The following is a 19,391-nucleotide window of genomic DNA, read 5'->3' as shown; positions in this document are numbered from 1 at the left end:
GTGATTAAAGCGGCAGTCAGAGCGTTTGCAGCCTCCGAGTTTGTTAAATTCATGGCAGATTGGTAAGTCTCTGAAGTTACTGGGTCACTTATATTTCTGACCAGTCTTGGGACGAGATTGGCCATCACCTTTTTGATTGGACCCACTGCTCCCACCTCCACTGACATTGGTTCTGCTTCCTCCAAGGATGTGAGAACTTGGGCTTGGCACAAGGTAGAGTTTGAGGAGGGTTGGAAGGACTGTGCGTAGATCACTGAAGGTGAGGTCTGTGTTGCCATGGAAGAATCTACATGCTGCTCGATCATACTCAATGTTGAGTGTGGCATTTGGGTGGCTGGTAATACATTCAATGATGTGGTCGTGGTAAATTTCGAGTTCTTGTGTTTGGTGGGGGAAAGCCCAGAGAACCACCGTACGATATTTCTTCCATGCATAAGTCCATTGCATCAAGTTGGTGAGTTTTGTTTTACTGACAGATGGACCTCCAGTTGATACTTCGATCCCATCACCAATGATGACACCGTCGAAGTATCGCATCATTCGAGTGTGTTTTTCTTCAATAAGAGACCTGAAATCGAGTGGTCAGTTAGTGAGGATGTCTTTCCAGAGGAAGGGGGGAAAGTCAGGCTGTCCTCCTTGTGCTTGGAGACTATGGATAGCCCATTTGAGATTTGCATCATAGATGCTTCGGAGTTGATGCATCTTTTGAGTGGTGGAGAGATATTGTTCAGAGTTGGTCCAGGGTGGCCCTCCTCCAGGAAAATTCCAGTTCCAGGCATATTCTCCCTGGTGGTCATCATCTTCGCTCCTCCAAGAACTCAATCAGATCCTCACCAACTTCAACTTTCAAGAGATCGACCTTATTCAAAGCATTCAATGCAATCAATGCGCAGTTGGAAGCAGAATCAAACCTCACAGACACACAACGCCTTGAAACCTCGAGGAGATGCAGTGATTGACTCAAGGTTGCAGCTTGCACCCAAATGGAAGCCGGAGCAAGAGGATCGTGGGGTAAGCAACCAGAGAGGCAAGACCAAGTCCTTGCTCGAGTGGATGGGGCTCGAGAGCCAAGCCCTTCTGATTTGCCTGGGTCTTCCGATTCAGGACAAAACGATATCCCTCAACTGCCATCTAAACTTCATCGACCCGCACTCAAGGGCAATCAAGACCCACTCAAACACATTGCAGATGAAGATGATGACCACTGGGGAGAATATGCCTGGAACTGGCGTTTTGGATGCAACAAACAGAAGAGTGAATGCTAGAAGCAGAACTGAGGCAGCACAAGTGTTGTTGTAAGACTCTGCAAGGAGTAAGCACAAGTGAGATGAACTCACTAGGATGCACAGTGCGACAAAAGATTGAGGTGAAACTTCAATGCAGACAACTTGTCTGAAGTGCACATGTAAGTTTCCAGCCCCATTGCAACCAAGTGAGGACTTACCAGTCCTGATGGAGCAAACATGAAGGCAGCACTGAGGATGGGACAACACACATGAAAATCATGTGAAGACAATAAATGTGAGGACTAGTGAACACCTGCAAGGTCCCATCAGCACTGCAAAAACGCAGGACCATGTGGCACCATTCAGTGCTAGATACCATCGTGATTAGTCATGTGAAATAGGGATATTAAACCATGATTAATTTGAAAATGAGTTTCCCTTTAAAATTTCTTTGCACCCAAGTATGGATGGTTTTGCTCTTGCACAACATATCTGCTCTTATACAGATGAGCCCATCCTGTACAGCAGTATCCCAAATGCACTTATCAGATCCTACTTTCCCAGACACACCTTGTCTGTTGCTGGGTTTCTGTCAGGGCCTGGCCTCAGACTCAGAGGCTCCCTGACCTCAACCCCCATCTGACCTGTCCTCACACTATGTGGGGCATGAGATGTATAGTAAAAGGAAGAGAATATACACACTTGCCTATGTTGAGCCTGGACCTTGCAGAAATCCCAGAGAACCCACCACAGAGTTAAGGATCAAGTCAAGAGAGGAAGTAGAGGTTTAGGAGAGTTGTCCCCCATGAGCTTAGTCGGCATAGAGAGCTGCAAGCCCTCTTGCAGCATTAGCGAGGGTCAATTGTTCATCACGTGATTCATTGATCTCCCCACATGGTTGCTATATAAAGGAATGGGTCACATGCCCACAACTATACAGCTCCTAGAGTTGTGTAGTGTGACCCGGAGGGAACATCCAGGTGGCAGTGCCCAGTAAGTGTGGGAATGTTCTGGGCAAGTTGCTCACCCAGAATTGTGGCTGTGACCCATGGGGACATTCTAGGTGAGCTGCTTGCTCAGAAAGTTCCCACGCTATCCTGTGTGCGTGTGTACACAACACACAAAGGCAACAACAAGGCAACAATCAAAGAATAAAGGGAGTAAAGTAGGTGGGGAGTCTGGGGCACCCTAAGGCAGGGTGCTGAACCCTGACACTCCCTCCACCCTATTCCTATACAACTCCTATGACCTCCACCAGCCCTCCCAATCTCTCTCTGCTGCCTCTGGTTGATGCCAACAGCCCTAGGACTACCTCCTCCTTTGACTCTCTCCTGCTCTGCCTCCCATCTACATCCACATCACCTCTAGACCTCCACCACCATACCACCACCTCCTTGAACCCCTTTGTCAGGGCATGGGAAAAATGTTACCGTGACTCGCTGTCGGTGACCGTTAAGGTCTGCTGCTCCAGCATAACAGCCCGTTAAGGGCAGGGATGGCAATTGCAGCGAAACGGGGTTTCGGCTTCAACGACTCGTTCGTGAGTGTTGTGCCTCGTACTTGACATGGCCCCGATATTTCAGAAGGCAGAGGGTGTGACTGAGTCAGACAGAGAGTGCAGGGGGTAACCCTAGTTGATTTTCAAACTGAAGTACAAGGTAGTATACAACCGGTATTTAAGTATAACGGAATGAATAGAATTAAGTTGCCAGATCTCACGGAGATTGCGGGCGGGCTTAAGAAGGAATGAAAACAAACAAAGAGTGTGGGAGAAGGACAGCCATGCACGGCCGTCAAGAAAAACAAGCGTGATAAGGAATGACTCATAGGCCCGTGATGGGCTGTGGAAACAGGTAGCAGTGACAGGGAAGGGTGACGGGCTTGTTCAGGCGGCATCGGGTGGGCAGCAGAGTTGACAGGGTCAAAGCGGAGGAGGGAGAAGGTGTGGGGAGTGATCACCTGACCGTGGGAATTGCCGGGTCGTGACAGTATCCCCCCCTTGGGACTGAACCCTTGAAGTCCCATGTGCACATGAGAATCCTGCGGCCTATGCCGGGTTTGATTCCAACAGCGATCTGAACAAAAGGACTTAACTTTGCTACCGCAACCCAAGATGCCCCCTAAGGCTCGTGCGATGGACCTCTCTTCCTGGAAAATTGAAGACCTCCAGTACAACTCCGGTGACAAGCAGGAGCTCATGCTCCAGAAACGCCAAGAGTGCCACAGACGGTGCCAAGTTGAGGCTGATCACGTGGAGGAATTGCGTCGTGCAGAAGAGGCTCGCCGCAAGGCAGAGCGTCTAGCGGCAGCTCGTCTCGCTGCTGAAGAAGGGGAGAAGAAGAAAAGGAAAACAGCTGAGTCGGTGATGGGGAAGGTGAGTAGTCCTGGTCAACTGATCGGGGGCACAGGGTGCTACTGATCATCCTGATCATCTCGATCACAGCGACCTGCGGCCAGTAATCGACCATCTACAGTGGGAGATGATCCCCCACCTTGTGATTGTTGTGTCCAGCGTAAGGTTGCCTGCATCTTGGGTACGGGCAATCGTGGTGTTTGTGCCGAGTGCCAGAGACTGAAGCAGAAGTGTCGACACGGGGACTGGATGTCACCTGTGGCGAAGCGCCCACGAGTGAAGGGGCCTAAGGAGGACGTGGAGGTGTTGGAAGTGGACGATGATGAATTGGACGATGAGGGAGAGCGTTCCACTGAGGATCACCTGGCCGTGAACAAGACTCTGATGGGCCTGACCGCTATAGCAGGCTGCCTACTCAAATACGTCACTGATACTGAGGAACGATGCCTGATGGACATGTGGTCAAGGAGGGAACATGCGGAGGCTGAGGAGCGGGGTGCAAGGTTGGGTGGAGAGAGAGTGGGGCAGGCTGAGACTAGTACCTCTGACTCTTACTCTACTCTGTTGTTAGACTCTGCCTTTACCGACTAACAATCCCATCCTCTGTTGTCAAGCGTGTTGTGGTCCCAGCTTCGTCGGATATCATGTGGGGAAATTGGCAACAAGATCCGAGGCATGTTCCAGCTCTGTAGCAGGGAGCCACTCGGTTTTCTTGTCAGTGCCTTCGTACCCAAGCCAACGTACCAGGTACAGCAGCTTGCAGCTGCGCCGTCGGTCAGTCTTGGAATCGAGGATCTCAGCGATCTTGTACTCGAGTTTGCCATCGATCTCAACTGGCGGCAGCGGAGGCTGTTCCCAGTTAGGGATGGAATTGGGTATCGCAGGCTCAAGTTGGGAGACATGAAAGACTGGGTGCACAGTCTTCATGGTGTTGGGGAGGCAGAGTGTGCATGAATGAGAACCTGGCTGCACAATGACCTCGAACGGCCCAAGGTTCTTCTTGGTGAGTTTTGCTGATGGCCTAGTAGTGCGGAAATACTTAGCCTTGACGAATGCTGAGCTGCCGATGTCGAACGGCGGTGCGGGGAGCCGTTGAGCATCTGCAGGGCCTTGGTAGCGCTGCTGGGCATGGGTCATCTCTTCATGGAGGAACTGGTGGAGGGAGTCGAGATCGACCGGGTAATCATGTGCTCGTGCCGAGGTCAGATCTCGCTCGGGGTGGACGGCAAGGTTGGGGTGATACCCCTTGTTGGCAAAGAACAGTGAAACCCCCATGGTAGCATTCGGGGCGTTATTGTAGGTGAACTCGGCGAGGGGCAAGAGTTTGGACCAGTTGTCCTGCTGGTAGTTACAATAAACGTGGAGGTACTGCTCCAGGGTTTGATTCATCCACTCAGTTTGACCGTCGCCTTCAGGGTGGTATCCCGAGGTGAAGTGTAGCCATATATCGAGGGCCTTGCCCAGGGAGCGGAAGAAGTGGGAGATAAACTCGGATCCCCTATCTGAGGTGATGTGGGAGGGAATGCCGTGCTTGGAGAAGACATGGAGTAAGAACAGCTTTGCCAAATCCGGCACCGTGACGGTGTCCATAGACAGTACGAAGACGCACTGTTTGGACAACCGGTCAATGACGACCAATATGGCGGTGTAACCAGAAGAGGTGGGAAGGTGTTCTATAAAGTCCATGGAGTGCCACGGGCATTTGGGGATTGGGAGCTGTTTGAGCAGGCTGTACGGCTTGTGGTGGGGAGTTTTGGCGCAGGTGCAAGCGGTGCAGAAAGACATGTAGTCTTTAATGAAGGTGCACACACCCGGCCAGGTATACTCCCAGTGGACAAGATCCAAGGTACAGTTCCATCCAAAGTGCCCAGAGAGTGGGTGGTCGTGCTTGTATCTCAGCACGCGGAGCCTGAGGTCGTTGGCGTCTGGGATGTAGATCCGGTTGTCTAGCCTTATGAGGCCATCTGCGTCCCTAGACCAGCGGGAATCCTCTGGTATCGGGGCGAGATGGTCCGCAATGGGGGTCATGGGGAAGGGCGGTGATGATGTCCTTATGGATAGCGTTGACGTTGACGAGGGAACTTGTGCAGAGGACGGGTTCGGCGAGGTATGTAGCTCTTAGGGAGGATGTGAGCTGCTCCTGCATGAACACCGGTCTGAAGTTTTGAGGGTTAATGTGAGCATAGTCCCTATCCCCCTCTTTGGGGTAGACATTGTAACGGGTCTATCGCCTAGACTCGAGACAGAGAGAAGGGGGAGGGTGGTAGTGTGTGCAGGTGTGGTTCGTTGGGCCAGGTTTTGGTCCTGGGGCGCTACCGAGTCTGCAAAAACCTCAAACAAACACTCACCTATGTCTCTCTTGGACATCAAGGCTGAGTATTATGATGAGAGGGGTCTTAGACGTGAGCAACAATCTCAAGGGGGGCGTTAGGGTCGTGGATGGCGTCTTTGCCACTTGGATGCAACTTCTGCTTGTCCCTTCACGGGTCTATTCAGTACTAACTTGTTATGTACAAGTTGTTATCTAGTTTATATATGTTTGAAATAAAATGAATGGACTGGGGGAATGTAAACGGGCCGTTAGGCAACCGTAAATGATGAATATCCAATTGGGAACAAAGAAACAATAAAAGAAATATGAATGAATGGGGAACATATCATAACGGGTCCGAAATGGGAAATGTAAAAGTTAACTCCGCAACGCTTCGCCACAGCGCCCGCCTATCCTCCCGTCAGCAACCTCCTCGTCTCCAGCTTTCCAACGAGCCCCTATTCGTCCCATTTGGTGCAGTACTTCTTGAGATGTGGCCATTGACAGGTGCTGTCAAGACCACGTGAGAGTATACTCCGTGCTGAACCATCCGGATGTGGGATTGCCATTCTGGGAAATGCTCCGGGGGTGAAGAAGGGTGGTAGAGCATCACTATCGGGTGGAAAAACGGCTAGGTTGTGTGTGTGGGTATGGAGGTCTGGAGAGGGGGTGAAATTGGCGGCGTGGTTGGGCGTGGGAATTTTGCTTGGGGTTGTCGGGAATGGTGGGGAAAATATGGAAAAATATGGAATGAGTGTAAGGAGTGTTGGATAGTGATAGAATGAGTATCGGGAGCGTCAGCGGATATGTACTGCGTGTTGGTGACCAAATTCTGCAGAATCCGACTTTTTGCGATACATGGAGTTGTCCCCACAACAACATCCCACCGTCTAGTCAACGCATCCGGTTTCGCACCCAATTTTCCCGGGCGGAAACGGACCACCATGTTGAATTGGGACAGAAACTCTGACCACCGTGCCTGACAGTGGGTCAAGAGTTTCGTGGTGCAAAAATATTCCAGGTTTTTGTGGCCGGTGACCACGTCGATGGGTGTTCCCGAGCCCTCTAAGTAGTGCCACCATCCTCAAAAGGCTTCATAGATGGCTAGAAGCTCCTTGTCGTGGGTGTCATAATTGAGTTCCGGCGCCGTCAGCGTCCTTGACCAAAAAGCAACAGGGCGTATCTCATCATCCGGGCAGCGGATGGAGATGATGCCCGATATTGCATAATCGGAAGCGTCTGTCTCGATGATGATCGGTGCATCAGGGACCCAATGGGTTAGGATGGGGGCAGAGGTAAAGGCCCGCTTAAGGCATTGAAACACCGCACGGCAGTTGTCAGAGAACACCCAGGGGACTCCCTTGTGGCTGAGTCGGGTCAGCGGTACTACAATATCAGAATATTTGTGGATAAAACACCGATAGAAATTAGCGAATCCTAGGAAGGACTGAATGTCCTTTACCTTATGGGGTTCGGGCCAATCTTGGATGGCCTTAACCTTTTCTGCGGACATGGTTAGCCCGTTGGGAGAAAGGACGTGCCTGAGGTACTCTGTGGTGTCTGTGTGGAATTTGCACTTCTTCGGGTTTGCAAAGAGGCCGTATTGTCGTAACCGGTGGAGGACTTCTCGGACGTGCTCCTTGTGGGAGGCCTCGTCTTCTGAGTACACGAGAATGTCATCCAGGTAGACGACAACATAGACATCGAGGAGGTCGGCAAAGATGGAATTGACAAATCGCTGGAATGCTGCAGGTGCGTTGGTGAGACTGAATGGCATGACTAGCCATTTGTAGGAGCTGTAGCAGGTGCGGAAGGAGGTCTTCCATTCATCACCCATGGTGATACGCACAAGATGGTATGCATGCCGCAGATCGAGCTTGGTGTAAATTTTGGCTTGGCTCGGGGCGTCCAGTAGGTCTGCTATGCGTGGCAGCAGGTATCTATCCTTCTTGGTTATCCGGTTGAGGCCCCTAAAGTCTACGCAAAGGCGGAGTGAACCGTCCTTTTTGTGGACAAAGAGCACTGGCGTGGCGTGCACCGACGAAGACGGCCTAATAAAGCCGGTAGCTAGGTGCTCGTTGAGACATGCTCGAAGGGCCTCAAGCTCGGTCAGGGATAGGGAATACAGGGTTCCCAACGGGGGGTGCGTACCTTCCTCTAGCTCGATCCTCAGGTCGAATTCACGATGTGGTGCCAGAGTGTTAGCCTTGCTTTTGCTAAACACATCGGCATATTTGTGATAGGCCTTTGGTACGGCATCGAGGTTGGCAGGCTCGGAGGTCGCGGTTGTGCGCAGCTCGCTTGCTCGAGACAGGATGCTCAGGCTGAAAGTTACGGAGCCGTCGAGTTTTGTGGCCTGGGCAAACGCCGCTGGGCTAACAAACTTGATGGAAGGGGCCTGGTGGTTGGGGTTACACAGTGTGTTGGCAGCAGGGACCGGTGTGTCCACTGGAGGGACTACACCCGGTGGTGTTACAGGAGAGCTCTGGGGGGTCGGCCTGGGTTGTTCAGATGTTCGGAAAGATATACTGGTCTTTGCCCAATCAATCAATGGATTGTAGTGGGTGAGCCAGTTGTGTCCCAGGACGATAGCACAAGAGCCATCCAACGGGGTGACATAGAATGTGGTCAGGGTAACATCGCCGGTAGCCAAGTGGATGGGGAGATCGACAGCGCGCGTTATCATGTGATTTGTTGTGCCATCAAACAAGCGGAGCTGCATCGCAGGTACGGAGTAGGTCTGTAAATTGTGTTGATTAACAAGCTTAGTATCAATAAAACAATCAGAAGAACCTGAATCAATTAGAGCGGGAAAAACAAAAGAGGGATCACAGTTGGTAGGAGAAAATGAGGGTGGTCCATTAGAGGAAAACATTTTTGAACAGGGGACAGAGGCCCCGGAATTGGAAGACAAGGGAGAGCCGGGGGCATTCCCCCTTGAAGCGGGAAATTGACCATCACAGGAACCGAAAGAAACAGAGAAAGAAAGAGAATTGGGGTCCGATGGTGGATGCGTTCAAGTGTACCTCCCTCTTCGCACGAAGGGGTTGAGTGCAACCCTCTGATTGTGTGGCGTCCGGAGGGTTGCCAGTTAGTTTTTTGCGTCAGACGACAAGTCTGACTCCGGCTCTGGTGTCATGGCTGGTTCTGGTGTGGCAACTTTGGCCACACTTGACCCGGCCTTGTAACACTCTTTAGCTATGTGTCCCGGCTTACCGCAGAACATGCACAGGTTATTGTCGAAGCACCGTTGACGCTCTTCCTTGGTCAGCCTGCCATCTTTCCTGAGTTTTGCGGCGAGGTCAGATTTAGGCTTACCGTCGGGGTGCTTGTCCTTTGGTTTATTGGTGGTGGATGTGGATGGTGTGGCGGGGGAAGGTGCGGCGGATTGGTGGGATTTGGCGGGGTGCAGTTTCTGGGAGCCTTTATCATGGGTGTCGGAGGCGGGTTTATTATGCCGATCGGTCTGGGTCTTTCGTTCCCAGTAGCATGTATCGATTTCATCAGCAAGGTCCTGTAGGTCGTATAACAATGTTGGCTTACCAAACCGAGTGATTTCATCTTTGATGCGATCGGGCAGACCGTGGTAGAACAGGGCACGGAGGGCTCCTTCACCCCAGTTGTCCAACTTACCCATGTAGCGGTTGAACTCAGTGACGTGCTTCCTGATGGTCTGTCCATCCTTCATTGTTAGGTTGAACAAACGCTCTTTGTCAGGGCACACCCGCCTGACCCGGGTCCACCCGGACCCACCCGGCCACACCACACCCGCTCCCCGCTGTCTATCCCCCTCCCCCCTCCTTCCTCCCTCTCCTTCCCCTTTCTTTATCTCCTTCTTCACTTCTTTCTTCTCACCTTCCTCTTCCTGTTTATTTCTTTCTATCTACATGGATCATCTTTCTTTGTATCGATGTACTATTGACCCATCCGGCTCACACACCCTGGACGGCTTCCTGCTGTGCCCAGCACGCGTGCATGCAGCAGACGCTCTCGGGATCCCCCACGGGGACACCCGGATGCCTGCGGCTGCCTCCGAGGATGACGTGGCACTCGTCATGTGACTCAAGCCGCATGTACATAAATGTACCTGAAGTGGGAACCGAAGAATAACCTTCTTCTCACATTCTCCACTTCAGACTAAGTGGCCAGGGACCGCTGTCCCGGATCGGGCCCGCCAGTACGCACGCCCGCCCCACACCCCGCGACGGCTTCAGTGCTGGACATTACCCCCGGGCCCTCTCGACCCCGGACGCATCCCTGACACTCTTCAGCTTCGCCGACGGGGTTGCACAGGCCGAAGTTACGTTCGAGTTCTCCCACAAACCTTGTCCAGTCATTCATCCACTGTGGTTCATGACCGGGCCAGTGGCTGCGAAGGATATCGGGCTCAAACCAGTCCGGTGCCGCCCCTTTAAGTAAGAGACAGCGAACAGGACTTTGTCAGCCTCGGTCGGGAAGGCTCGGGCACGGGTCATAAAGTTTACTTCACATTGGACAAAGAACATACAAAGTTTGTTACGGTCAGAGCCATCGAATGGTTCGGGTTCACGGACCTTCTTATGGGCCAGTTCAGGTCGAGGTGGCAGTGGAATCATCTGGTGGATGTTGCGAGTGGTTCGAGCAAGGTCGCTGATTGCCTTGGTGAGTATGAAGGCCATATGTCCCTTCAGCAGGGCTTGCTCTGCTTGGTCAATATCGATCTCTTCAATCTCATCGACCGTGACCAGTGGATCGGCAGGTAGCTCCTCTCGTGGTGCTGGCTCGGGCTCTGGTTTGGGTTCTGGCACCGGCTCGATTGGTATCTGGGCTGTTGACTTGGCCTCATTACCAAGTGAATCACTGTCAACTTCGCTCGGCGTTCATTGCCAGCGGTATCGACAGCGTTTCACCGGCATTGAGGACCATAAGTCTGCCCGGTCTGCCGTGAAGCTCTCAAATAACGGTTTGTCTGACTTTTCCCTATCAAATAATATGTGCGAGGTATACTGCGTGTATGGTGATTGTCATATCCATACAATCCCGACCTCTGCTCCGGGCTCCCGGAACTCCGAACTCCGACTTCCGGAGCCCTACTTCCCTTCCGTCACCTTCCCCTTGCCGACTCCCAAGAGGTTATCCCACCTCCGGCTCGGACACCACCTTTGGTCCGACTCCGGAACATTCCGGGTCCGACCCCAACCTCGACACCTTCCAGACGAGTATGCAAAACCTAAGCTCCTGACTCCGGACCTCCGCTCCGGAATCCCATTCGCGTCTCCGTCTCCGGAACCTCCGGTCTTAGCTCCGACCTCGGACTTTGACCCCACCTCCACTTATACCCATTGTATTGGTTAGCTCATTCCATTTAATTATGTTTGCCAATATTCCGGAGTTTAACTTCCGAGTTCGGACTTTCCGGACTTACCTCGGACCTTGCAACTATTGCATTGTCCTATTCAATTCCGCTATTCTCCCTCATTCCTATTTGGGCTGCTGATTCCTTTCTATTCAGTCAGCTAGCCATTCCCCACTCCCAACCTCCTTCCTTCCTCCTTGGGCCTTGGCCCTTCATTCCTCCTTTGAGAAACACCATTGAGTCAAACCCTTGACCCTCGGTGTTGTTCCTCTTTCCATCTCCCTTTGTCTCCTTTCGTCCTACCCTTGTTCCTTTTGATTCCGGACCCCTCCTTATATACAATGTACCTAGTAACTTGTAACCTCAGTCCGAAATCGACATGAATTCCCCCCCAAGAGACTTCCCCTCTGCTAGATCCGAAATTAGGGACCCCTAGGACAACCAGCAATGGCACAGCGCTCCGCCTGAGTCGCTGAGGCCGAGGTCCTTCCACGCTAAGTCTCCGATTCCATTCCGGAGTCGTCTGAGTCCACCCATTCTAACAGTGATGCGGAAGTACCAGCCACTGGTGGCGGGTCTGAGAATGGGTTCTGGGTTTGCGAGACATTGTTTAATGTCAAGAGTGAGGGGAGTTCGAAAATACTGTCAGGGCGTGGGAAAAACGTTACCGTGACTCACTGTCGGCGGCCGTTAAGGTCCGCTGCTCCGGCGTAACAGCCTGTTAAGGGCAGGGATGGCAATCACAGCGAAACAGGGTTTCGGCTTCAACAACTCGTTCATGAGCGTTGTGCCTTGTACTTGACGCGGCCCTGATATTTCAGAAGGCAGAGGGTGCGACTGAGTCAGACAGAGAGTGCAGGGGGTAACCCTAGTTGATTTTCGAACTGAAGTACAAGGTAGTATACAACCGGTATTTAAGTATAATGGAATGAATAGAATTAAGTCGCCAGATCTCACAGAGATTGCGGGCAGGCTTAAGAAGGAACGAAAACAAACAAAGAGTGTGGGAGAAGGATGGCCGTTGTCAGGGCACGCCGCCGTCGCCGCCGCTGCCACCTCCTTTCCCTTCGTCTCACCCTCTCTTTCTCTCTTCTTCCCCTCTTCTCTTTTTTCTATCTTTATACAGACAATCTCTCTCTTTCTCTCCTACACTTGCAGCACGGACACGCCCGATGCTGAGCACCCCATAGGGGCACCACCACGCCGGACATGCTGCGCACTCCTACTTGTATTCCCCCTCCAACACTCGGGATCGACCACGGAGCCACCCGCGGCAACCCGGCTCCATCCGAAGGTGACATGGCACTCCCACGTGACCCGTTCACACATGTATATAAACTAAGCCGAAGCAGGACTGAAGAAGTAACCTTCTTCTCATTTCCCGCTTCAGGCAAGTACCCTAGTTTAGTCTAGCTTCCCACCCTAATAACAATACATTTCCTGCTTCAGCCTAAGGAGCCACACAGGGACGTAAGCCCAAGTAAGGGCTATCCACTATATGGTCTCACCGCCCCGCCGCCGTCCGGGCCGCTAGCGCCAAGGTTGTTGAGTATGCACAGTAAGAAGTTGGGGTTAGTGAAATTGAAGAAAGCAGACGCCCACCTCAACCACTGGATCATTTGGCACCAAACTCGGTGGGAGGATGGAGCCAAACCTCTATATCAAACGAGCGTAAGTTCATCCGAAACGGAGGTGTGGTTGTTGAGTACGAGCTGTAAGAAATTGAGGTTAGTGAAATACAATATATTTAAAGGAAGCAGACGTGCACCTCAATCGCTGGACCGTTTGGTACCAATCTCTGTAGAAAGATAGAGCTGGATTTCATCTATCGGATGAGCTTAGAATCGTCGGAAATAGATGCGTGGTTGTTGAGTACATGCAGTAAGAAGTTGGGGATAGTGTCGTGTGTGAGAAGTTAAGTTGGGGTTGGATGGAATGACTTGAAAAAAAAGAATATGGGAAGGGAGCATGTTGAGGAAGGGTTGGGTGACTGTGGAAGGGTGTTGGCCCATGAGCACAAGTAAGGAACATCGGAGTGGAGTAAAAAATATCGTGTTGCATAGTAAAGGGACATGGGTGTAGATAGCATGAGGTGGAGTGAAAAAAAAAGTTACAAGTTGCAAACCAATTCATTTGAAAACTGTACAGCACCTGGAGCAAACAAATGGACTCGCGATTGTGATGATTGAGATGATTGAGAGTAGTCGATTGGGCAGATTGGGCAGATTGAGCACTTGAATTGCTCTCAATCACCTCAATCGGCCTCAGGGGTTTCCTGATGTGGATGTCTCACTATAGTTGCAAGACGGTAACGACGATGTGGAGGTTTTTTCCACATTTTTTGCAATCAAAGATGGCTCCCTGTGCAAGCAGGAGTTGTTGTTCGATTGTTTTGCATGATTCCCAGTCACATAGACTGGGGAGTGAACCAGCATGCTGCGATTTTGCGGGCTGGACGTCTCACAGCTAATGTGAGACAATGTAGGCAATGTGGAAGTTTTTTCCACATTTTTTGCGATCACAAATGGCTCCCTGTGCTGGTAGGAGTTGTCGTTTGATCGATTTGCACAACTACCCATCGCATAGACTGGGGAGTGAACCGGCTTGCTGCTATATCGCAAGCTGGACGTCTCGTGGCTGACGCGAGACGATTCCGTAGATGTGGACGATTTTTCCACATTTTTTGGAACTCCAAACGGCTCCCTGCACCAGCAGGAATGGTCATTTGGTTGTTTATGACAACTTCCAGTCGCATCGACTGGGGAGTGAACCAGATTGCTGCTATATTGCAATCTGGACGTCTCGCGTTTAATGCGAGACGATGCTGGACATGTGAAAGATTTTTCCACATTTTTTGGGATCAAAAACGGCTCTCTGTGCCAGTGGGAGTGATCGTTTGATGGTTTTGTGTAACTCCCAGTCAAATAGACTTGGGAGTGAACCGGCTTGCTGCAATCTTGCAAGCTGGATGTCATGCGGGTGACTCGAGACGATGTGGACAATTTTTCCACATTGCTTGGGGCCACAAACGGCCCCCTGCGCCAGCAGGAGTTACTGCTGTTTTTGTCAGTGTCTTGCACCAAGTGAGAGGTTCCCTGAGGATAGTGGGGCTCAGGGACTTCTTTTGGCGTGTCTGACCCAGCCCTTAAGGCTGTTAGTGTGGCAGCCGCACGCTTACGTGTGCGCATGTTTGCCTCCTCACCCAGTGGTGAGAACTCTCTCTTTCTAGGAGAGATCATGTTGGCACATGGGGTTCTAAGGGTATTGTTCCCCGCATTTACCCCATGTAAGTTTTTGGGATCCTCAGGGTTTGTCCCTGAGGTCCTACCGATATGTGGCAGGTCTTCATCATCATCTGATGACACAGTGTTTAGGTTATCTCCCAAATTGGGAGATTGCAGCTTTTTAACAAAGCCACCCTTTGTTCTCGCTGCAGATGCGAGCTTCCCTGTTTGGGGGTATGACGGTGCCATCTCAGGCGCTGTCCCCAGAACAGATGTAAAAAGGATGTGTAGATTAGTTTTAATCACACCTCATGCACTTAAAAAAGTGTGAGGTCTGTGGGGCTCGCTCAGGTCACCAGGCCGTAAGTGTCACAAAGGTGTGGGTATTACGGGGTGATAAGCGATAGGTTCCAACCCGTCTCCTGTGTTAGAATCGGGCGGATTCGGATGACTCCGGAGTGGAATCAGAGACTTAGCGTGGAAGGACCTTGGCCTCAGCGACTCATGCGGAGCGCTGTGCCATTGCTGGTTGTCCTAGGGGTCCCTAATTTCGGATCTAGCAGAGGGAAAGTCTCTTGGGGGGAATTCATGTCAATTTCGGACTGAGGTTACAAGTTACTAGGTACATTGTATATAAGGAGGGGTCCGGAATCAAAAGGAACAAGGGTAGGACAAAAGGAGACAAAGGGAGATGGAAAGAGGAACAACACCGAGGGTCAAGGGTTTGACTCAATGGTGTTTCCCAAAGGAGGAGTGAAGGGCCAAGGCCCAAGGAGGAAGGAAGGAGGTTGGGAGTGGGGAATGGCTAGCTGACTGAATAGAAAGGAATCAGCAGCCCAAATAGGAATGAGGGAGAATAGCGGAACTGAATGGAGCAATGCAATAGTTGCAAGGTCCGACGTAAGTCCGGAAAGTCCGAACTCGGAAGTTAAACTCCTGTCATATCCACGCATACCCGACCCCAACCCGACTTCCGGACCTCCACCCTCTTCACCTCCGGAGTCATAACCTACCGCTGCCGTTCCGATACTCACCTTCGGTCTTGGCAACACACCTCCTTGTCAGGGCACGCCCGCCTGACCCGGCCCCACCTAACCCGGTGCCCCACCATCCACTCCTCCCGACCTCCCCCCTCTTCCCCTTTTCTCCCTTCCCTTCCTTCCTCTCCTTCTTTTCTATTCTCTCTCCTCTTTATTCCTTTCTTATCACACGGACGACTTCCTTTGTATCAATGTACCATTGACCCGGCTGCAGCGTAACGCGCCCGAACCCGGACACACCGGACGACCCCCCACACACCGGACGCTCCTAGGACCTCTTACGGAGGTACCCAGATGGAGGTGGCTGTGTGCTCGGATGATGTGGCGCTTCCCACGTGGCCTTCAACCACATGTATATAAACACAGCCTAAGTGGGAACTGAGAAGCAACCTTCTTCTCACATTTCCCACTTTAGTCTTAGTGGCCAGGGACCCTTGTCTGCTTCGGGCCCGCTGCTACGCGCGCCTGCGTCATACCTACCGGACCCTCAGCCTCGGGCGATACACCCGGGCGCTCTCGACCCCGGGTCGGTCCCTGACACTCCTCCTTACCCCCCACGCCTCCTACTACTCCTCCTACTCCACTCCCCCTCTGCAATGCCTCCACCCTCCCGTAATCCTCCTACGCTTCCCCCATCCGCTCCGATACTCGCCTTCGGACCTGACAACCCTCCTCTCTGCCACTCCTTCCCCCTTACCTTTCCCCTCTCCCCTCCCTCTGGTACTCCTCCGCCACCCTTCCGCCAAGTTACGACCTTCCGCTGCTGTCCCATACTTCCTACTCGGACACCAATCGTATCTTCGCTCCGAGCCTCCATCATAGTCCCAACCTCGGACTTTGACTCCACCTCGGTCTTAGTCCATTGCATTGGTGACCTCATACTACGTAAACACCATTGCCAATATCCCTCGGACGTTCAACCCCGCTTCCGTAACCCCTGTAAGCTCCGCAACTCCCGAGCTTCGCGGATCGCCTTTGGCACTTTCGCCACTTGTAATGTATCTCTCGCAATTACCCCTCATCCCTATTTGGACTACTGCTTCTTCCCATTCTAGGCAGTTAGTCATCATCCCCACTTCTCCTCATCCTCCTGCCCCTCTGGGCCTTGCCCTCCCTACCTCCTTTTGGACGTATCACAGGTCCTTCCTTATGACCTTTCGGTACCGCTCCACTCCTTCTTCCCTTTGTCCCCATTCGGACATCTTCGTTCGGATTCGGTTCCCCTTTGTTTCCTTGTGCTTTTGCCCCTTCCATTATATATATCGGCGCTTGTACATACTCATGGGTTCAGTCTGAAATCGACCTGAAATGCCCCCTAGAGACTTCCTGCTCACCTACTGTGAAATTAAGGACCAAATGGTCAAACAGCAATGGCACAGCGCTCCGCTTGAGTCGCTGAGGCCAAGGTCCCTCCATGCTAAGTCTCCGATTCCACTCCGGAGTCGTCTGAATCCGCCCACTTCTAACAACTCCGGAATATTGGCAAACGTAATTAAATGGAATGAGCTAACCAATACAATGGGTATAAGCGGAGGTGGGGTCAAAGTCCGAGGTCGGAGCTAAGACCGGAGGTTCCGGAGATGGAGACGCGAACGGGATTCCGGAGTGGAGGTCCGGAGTCGGGAGCATAGGTTTTGTGTACTCATCTGGAAGGTGTCGAGGTTGAGGTCGGACCCGGAATGTCCCGGAGTCGGACCGAAGGTGGTGTCAGAGCCGGAGGTGGGATAACCTCTTGGGAGTCGGCAAGGAGGAGGTGACGGAAGGGAAGTAGGACTCCGGAAGTCAGGTTCGGAGTTCCGGGAGCCCGGAGCGGAGGTCGGGATTGTATGGATATGACATCCTGTCACGTGACACTAATTTACAACGGGACTACATGTAATGGGGGCCCAGGGCTTGTGCCCTGACACTGACGGTGGTTGACAAATACCTGGAGGTAGGCCTCGATCTCCTGGTTGACCCGTTCAGTCTGTCTGTCCATCTGGGGGTGGTAGGGCGTCGAGGGGGTGAGTTTGACTCCGAGGAGATCTGCGAGTTCTCTTGAGAAGTGGGAGACGAAGGCACTCCCTCTGTCGCTGAGGATTTCTGGGAGTCCGTGGTGTTTCCAGACATGTTCCAGGAAGAGCTGTGTGATGCCTGCTGAGTCTATTGTTGTCACTGTGGGGATTGCATGGATGCATTTGGATAAGCGGTCCACTACAACCAGGATGGCATTATAGCCCTTCGACTCTGGAAGCTCTCCTACCATGTCTACTGAGATTATTTGCTAGCAGTGGGTGGGGACTTTGTTGGGGATGAGCTTTCCAACCTTTTGGGAAGGGAAGGATTTGACCCAGTTGCAGGTGTCACACCTGCATATGTACCGCCTGACGTACTCTGCCATCCGGGGCCACCAGTAGTCATGGGAGATGAGTTCCAGGGTTTTCCACTGCCCTGGGTGTCCCGTTGCCCATGCGTCATGGTGTAGCTGTACCAGGTCATGGCAGAGCTGCGGGTCTTTTGGTACATATACCTTCCCCCGGTACAGGACCAACTCTCCTTGCTTCTCCCATTCATCCGACCTCAGTGTCCCCTCTCCCAGTTCCCGCATGGCTTTCACTACCCTCTCATCATGGTCTTTTGCCTCGCATATCCTTTCCAGAATGCCTGCCTCTTCGCCTTCTACTGAGATCACCTCCATCGCCCGGGCTTCAAACCAGGTTGGCTGGAGGAGGGTCAACCCCTCATTGTCGTCTCTCCCCTTTGGGTGGTCAGCCCGTCATGAGAGTGCATCCTGTTTCCCCATAAGTTTCCCTGGATGGTGGACGAGGGTGAAATAGAAGTGGGAGAGGAAGAGGGACCACCGTGCTTGGCATTGGTTCAGCCTCTGAGCCGTGCAGAAGTACCCCAGGTTGTGGTGGTCCATGTAGATCTCGACTTTCTCTCCAGCACCTTCTAGAAAGTGCCGCCACTCTTCAAGGGCTCAGACGATCGCAAGCATCTCCTTGTCATACACCTCATAGTTGCGTTCTATGTCCATAAAGCTCTGAAACATGAATGCCACTGGGTGGAACTCCCCATCTGATTGGAGCTGAGAAAGGACTGCACCAGTCACGAAATTGGAGGCATCGCATTTGAGCTTGAAGCGGCCGGAATCGGTGGGGAAGGAGAGGATGGGGGCAGTGGTGATGGCCTCTTTAAGGGCATGGAAGGCACGGTCCTCGTCCAGGCCCCAACTCCAGGTCTTGGTCTTTCGGGTCAGCATGTGGAGTGGGCGTGCCTTCTCTGAGAAGTCCTTGATGAACCGGTGGTAGAAGTTCACGAACCCTAGGAAGGACTGCACTTCCTTCACCTTGGTTGGAGCCGGCCAGTCAAGGACTCCCTGGACCTTCACAGGGTCCATCATGACACTTCCCTCAGAGATGACGAGTCCGAGGTACTCAATCTGCATCTGCTCAAACTTACATTTCTCCAGCTTCAGGAAAAGCTTCCTCTTCCGCAGCGTCTCCAAGACCTCCCAGACGACCCTCTGGTGCTCCTCTAGGGTAGCAGTGAAGATGAGGATGTCGTTCATCATGGTTTGGAAGGTCGCAGGAGAGTTGCACAACCCGAAGAACATCACCATGGGCTTGAACAACCCCCAGTTGGTTGCAAATGCGGCCTTCCACTTGTCACCGTCCTTGATCCGGACGTTATTAAACCCCCAGTGCAGGTCCAGCACTGAGAAGTACTTGGCACTATGGAGGCAGGCAAGGACGTCTGAGATGAGGGGGAGTGGGTACAAGTTCTTCACCATGATCTTGTTCAGCTTCCAGTAGTCTTGGACCAGGCATAGTGACCCATCTTTCTTCTTGACAAAGAAGACTGGGGCTCCCATTGGGGACTTGGATGGTCATATACGCCCATTCTGCAAGTTCTCACACAGA

The 19,391-nt window shown here is 52.3% G+C and overlaps 2 protein-coding genes across 2 annotated transcripts; both read right to left on the bottom strand.

Moving 5' to 3' along the window:
- Positions 1–12,883: 12,883 nt before the first annotated feature.
- On the bottom strand, positions 12,884–13,281 carry EI90DRAFT_3055363 (uncharacterized protein). The gene is made up of 2 exons (XM_039060139.1): positions 12,994–13,281; positions 12,884–12,937 (listed from the first exon to the last, which is right to left on the bottom strand). Exon 1 carries the CDS (start codon positions 13,254–13,256, stop codon positions 13,047–13,049), a length of 210 nt encoding a protein of 69 aa, XP_038916810.1. The 5' UTR covers positions 13,257–13,281; the 3' UTR covers positions 12,884–12,937; positions 12,994–13,046.
- A 208-nt stretch (positions 13,282–13,489) lies between these two features.
- EI90DRAFT_3015955 (uncharacterized protein) lies at positions 13,490–14,698 on the bottom strand (the record flags this gene model as incomplete). Its single annotated transcript, XM_039056944.1, has 1 exon — positions 13,490–14,698. The coding sequence occupies one exon, from the start codon at positions 14,696–14,698 to the stop codon at positions 13,490–13,492; it is 1,209 nt and encodes a 402-aa protein (XP_038916809.1).
- Positions 14,699–19,391: the final 4,693 nt, after the last annotated feature.

The sequence above is a fragment of the Cantharellus anzutake genome (assembly GCF_015039405.1).
Source record: "Cantharellus anzutake strain C23 chromosome Unknown EI90scaffold_20, whole genome shotgun sequence".
Classification (NCBI taxonomy): Eukaryota; Fungi; Basidiomycota; class Agaricomycetes; order Cantharellales; family Hydnaceae; genus Cantharellus; species Cantharellus anzutake.
Note: the sequence above shows the minus strand (reverse complement) of the source record. Positions and strands in the feature narration are given on the sequence as shown.